Source organism: Nicotiana tomentosiformis, chromosome 3, assembly GCF_000390325.3.
Source record: "Nicotiana tomentosiformis chromosome 3, ASM39032v3, whole genome shotgun sequence".
In the NCBI taxonomy this organism is placed as follows: domain Eukaryota; kingdom Viridiplantae; phylum Streptophyta; class Magnoliopsida; order Solanales; family Solanaceae; genus Nicotiana; species Nicotiana tomentosiformis.
Window position 1 is genome coordinate 28,755,305 of NC_090814.1, and position 3,174 is coordinate 28,758,478.

Here is a 3,174-nt window from a genome sequence, read left to right on the forward strand (position 1 = left end):
GAAATGTAGAGAATAATAGTAAATACAAAATGTAGCAATGCATTAATTGAAATCTTTAAAACGTTAACAAATGCGGCTCGATGACTCGAGCAATTATTTCAAAACAAAATACTGAAAATGTCTCAAATGCTTAAAAATAATTGATGCTAATCTGTCAAGCTACCTAGGAACTCGACGGGCCCGGGATGGTGCAGCAGTCTAATTTTTGAGAACAGCTCTTTTCCCCACAGTCTGAATGGTAAGGTCTTCCTCCTCCTCCTCCTCCTGAACTATCACACTGCAATCTATATCTTCTTTATCCAGAAACAGTTTCCACATGCTAGCTAAGACTTCATCTTCCTCAGATCCCCACATCATGTAAACTTGATGAAATGTCTGGTGTAGAGGTGGTAGTGGTTGTTCCAGCGGATAATAAGGACCACTCCATGGCGGCGACCAATCTTGGTACTCTTGCCAAGTATATTCATATCTGAGCCCAAACGTTGTGCCATGAAGCTGCGGTTGTACGGGTTTGGTGATCCCTTGGAGGTTTTTACCGAGACCCTTGCCAGGTTCATATCCTGCCCATAGTAATATGCTTTCTATATTGTTACTCCACCATTGATCCTTTTCAATTGCATTGACTCGCTCAATGTGGTGGTACGTTTCTCTACCTAGCTTCTTCATATTCTCGATGACTGGAACGGTCTGATTGGTGTAGATGGGGTTGCTTCTATCAACATGGATAATCACTTCTTGATGATTCCATTCAAACTTCACAGCCTGATGCAGAGTAGAAGCCATTGCCCCAGGGTCGTCCCAACAATAGATTATAGGTAGCAGATATATCCAGCACTTGGAACTCAACATAAAATTAGGTCGGGCCAATTTGTATGTTGAGGTTGATTTCTCTGATTGTGGCTCTTTGGGATCCATCACATGCCTTTACATTCATACTTCCCATCCGTATCTCGTGCAGGACTTTACCCAACCTCTTTAGAGTAGTCAGCGGGCATATATTGAGACTTGAACCCCCATCTATCAGGACCCTGGCGATGAACTTATCCTCAAATTGCACAGTGATGTGTAGTGCCATGTTATGACTTAGTCCTTCTAGTGGTAATTCATCCTCGTGAAAGGTAATTTTGTGGCTTTCCAGTACTGGCCCGACCATGTTGACCATCTCCCCACTAGTGATGTTCGTGGGTACATAAGCTTTACTCAGCACTTTCATCAAGGCATTCCAGTGTGTCTCGGAGTTTTGCAGCAGTGACAAGATGGATATCTGAGAGGGAGTTTTGTTCAGATAATCGACAACGGAGTATTCCCTTTCTTGTACCTTTCTCCAAAGGTCATCAAGGCCAGTCTCAACAACAAGCGGCTTAGATGCAGCTTTTTTGCGTGTTCCTCCCAGGTGCTCAGGTGTATAGACTCTGCCAGTTCTAGTCATGCCTTGCACCGCACCTGTTTCCTCTATTTTTGCTTTTCCTTTTCTCCTTGTTTCCACAATATAATCTCATGGGATAGCATCATATTTGTAAGATGGTGTGGAGGCTACCATCACAGTGAGGGGTGTAGTTATCTCGACTTCAAATGGTGCTTGGGTTTGTACCACAACGAGTGTGAGGGTGACCGAAGATGTTTTAGGATCATCCCCCTCTCGAATGAGTCTGATTGACCCCTCCGGATCCCATTCCTCATCGGTCTCTATCACATTCACTCCCTCACCTGTGTGATCCGGGAGAGGATTGTTACGAACATTTGGTGCAACTTCCTTTGCCTGTATGACCTTGTTGTCGATCAATGTCTATATCTTGTCTTTTAGTGTGTGGCACTCATCAATTGTATGATCATTCATGCCCGAATGATAGACACATGTCTTGTTTGGGTTAATCCACTAAGAGAAGTTCTCCATAGCAACCGCAGGGATGGGAGTGACATAACAGGCAGCCTTCAATCTCTCATATAATTGGTCTATGGGCTCAGCGATTGGGGTGTATTATCTAGGTGGTCTGCGGACGAAGTTTGACCATGGTTTTTGGTAGTTTGGCGGGCGAGTGGTGGTGAGTGGTAATATGCAGGTTGAGTGTTATAGGCATGGTAGGTGGTAGCATATTGTTGGTATCTGGGGGGAAAAGGCTGGTATGTGGGTGGAGGCGTTTGGTATGTAGGTGGAGGTGTTTGGTATGTGAGAGAAGACATAGGACCCTGGGCCACCATTACGGTTCCCACTTCTTTCTTCTTCGAAATACCTCCGAATTGCAATGCTTTGTTCGTGGCCTGCAGTGCCTCAAAATTTGTCACCATCCCACTCTTAATCCCTTCTTTTATTCTTTCTCCGAGCTTGATGATGTCGGAGAATTTGTGACTTTTAATAACCGTAAGCCTTTCATAGTACTGCGGGTCTTGAGCTCTGACAAAGAACTTATTCATTTGTTCTTCTTTAAGTGATGGCCTTACTTTCGCGGCTTCAGATCTCCACCGAGTAGCATATTCGCGAAAAGTTTCTGTTGGTTTCTTCTTGTGGTTTTGAATGTAGAAAACGTCTGGTACATTTTCTGTGATGAACTTGATTCTGTCCATGAAATCTGACACCATGCTTACCCAATTAACCCACTTCTTTGGGTTCGGACTGATATACCAAGACAACGCATCTCCGGTGAGGCTTCGCATAAACAGTTTCATACGGATTCGTTCATCTTTGCCCACTCCTACAAGTTTGTCACAATATGTCCTCAGATGCACTTTCGAATCACCAGTTCCATCGAACATTCCGAACTTGGGAGGTTTATTACCCTCCGGCAGTTCCACATCTAGCTGAATGCACAAGTCCTCATAGTTTAAACCTTCAATGCCTTTACCACCTTCGACACTCTGAACTCTACCAGTGAGCTTCTTGAGTTCTTCTGCCATGTTCTTAATGAGCAAGTCTTTCTCGGTTGATTCAGGTATGTATAGGGTTTGTTGCGGGGTGTGGGGTAAAGTTTCCACGTATATAGGATTACTTTGATGAACTCCGAGAATCTGGGCATAAGGGTGGTCATTGGTTGAGTTTTGGGGATCAGGAGTCGGTTGCGGTGCATTCTGGAGAGGGTGAAAAGTGGTAGTTTGTGGGTATGGAGTTGGATGATGGTGGTGTTTGTTGAGGAGTAGGTACTGGTGGAGGGTTAGGGTTTTGAGGAGGCGTGGGGTATT

General features: G+C 44.5%; 1 protein-coding gene across 1 annotated transcript; it reads right to left on the reverse strand.

Moving 5' to 3' along the window:
- Positions 1 to 1,495: 1,495 nt before the first annotated feature.
- Positions 1,496 to 2,892, reverse strand: LOC138907540 (uncharacterized). The gene is made up of 2 exons (XM_070198139.1): positions 2,203 to 2,892; positions 1,496 to 1,759 (listed from the first exon to the last, which is right to left on the reverse strand). Exons 1-2 carry the CDS (start codon positions 2,890 to 2,892, stop codon positions 1,496 to 1,498), a joined length of 954 nt encoding a protein of 317 aa, XP_070054240.1.
- Positions 2,893 to 3,174: the final 282 nt, after the last annotated feature.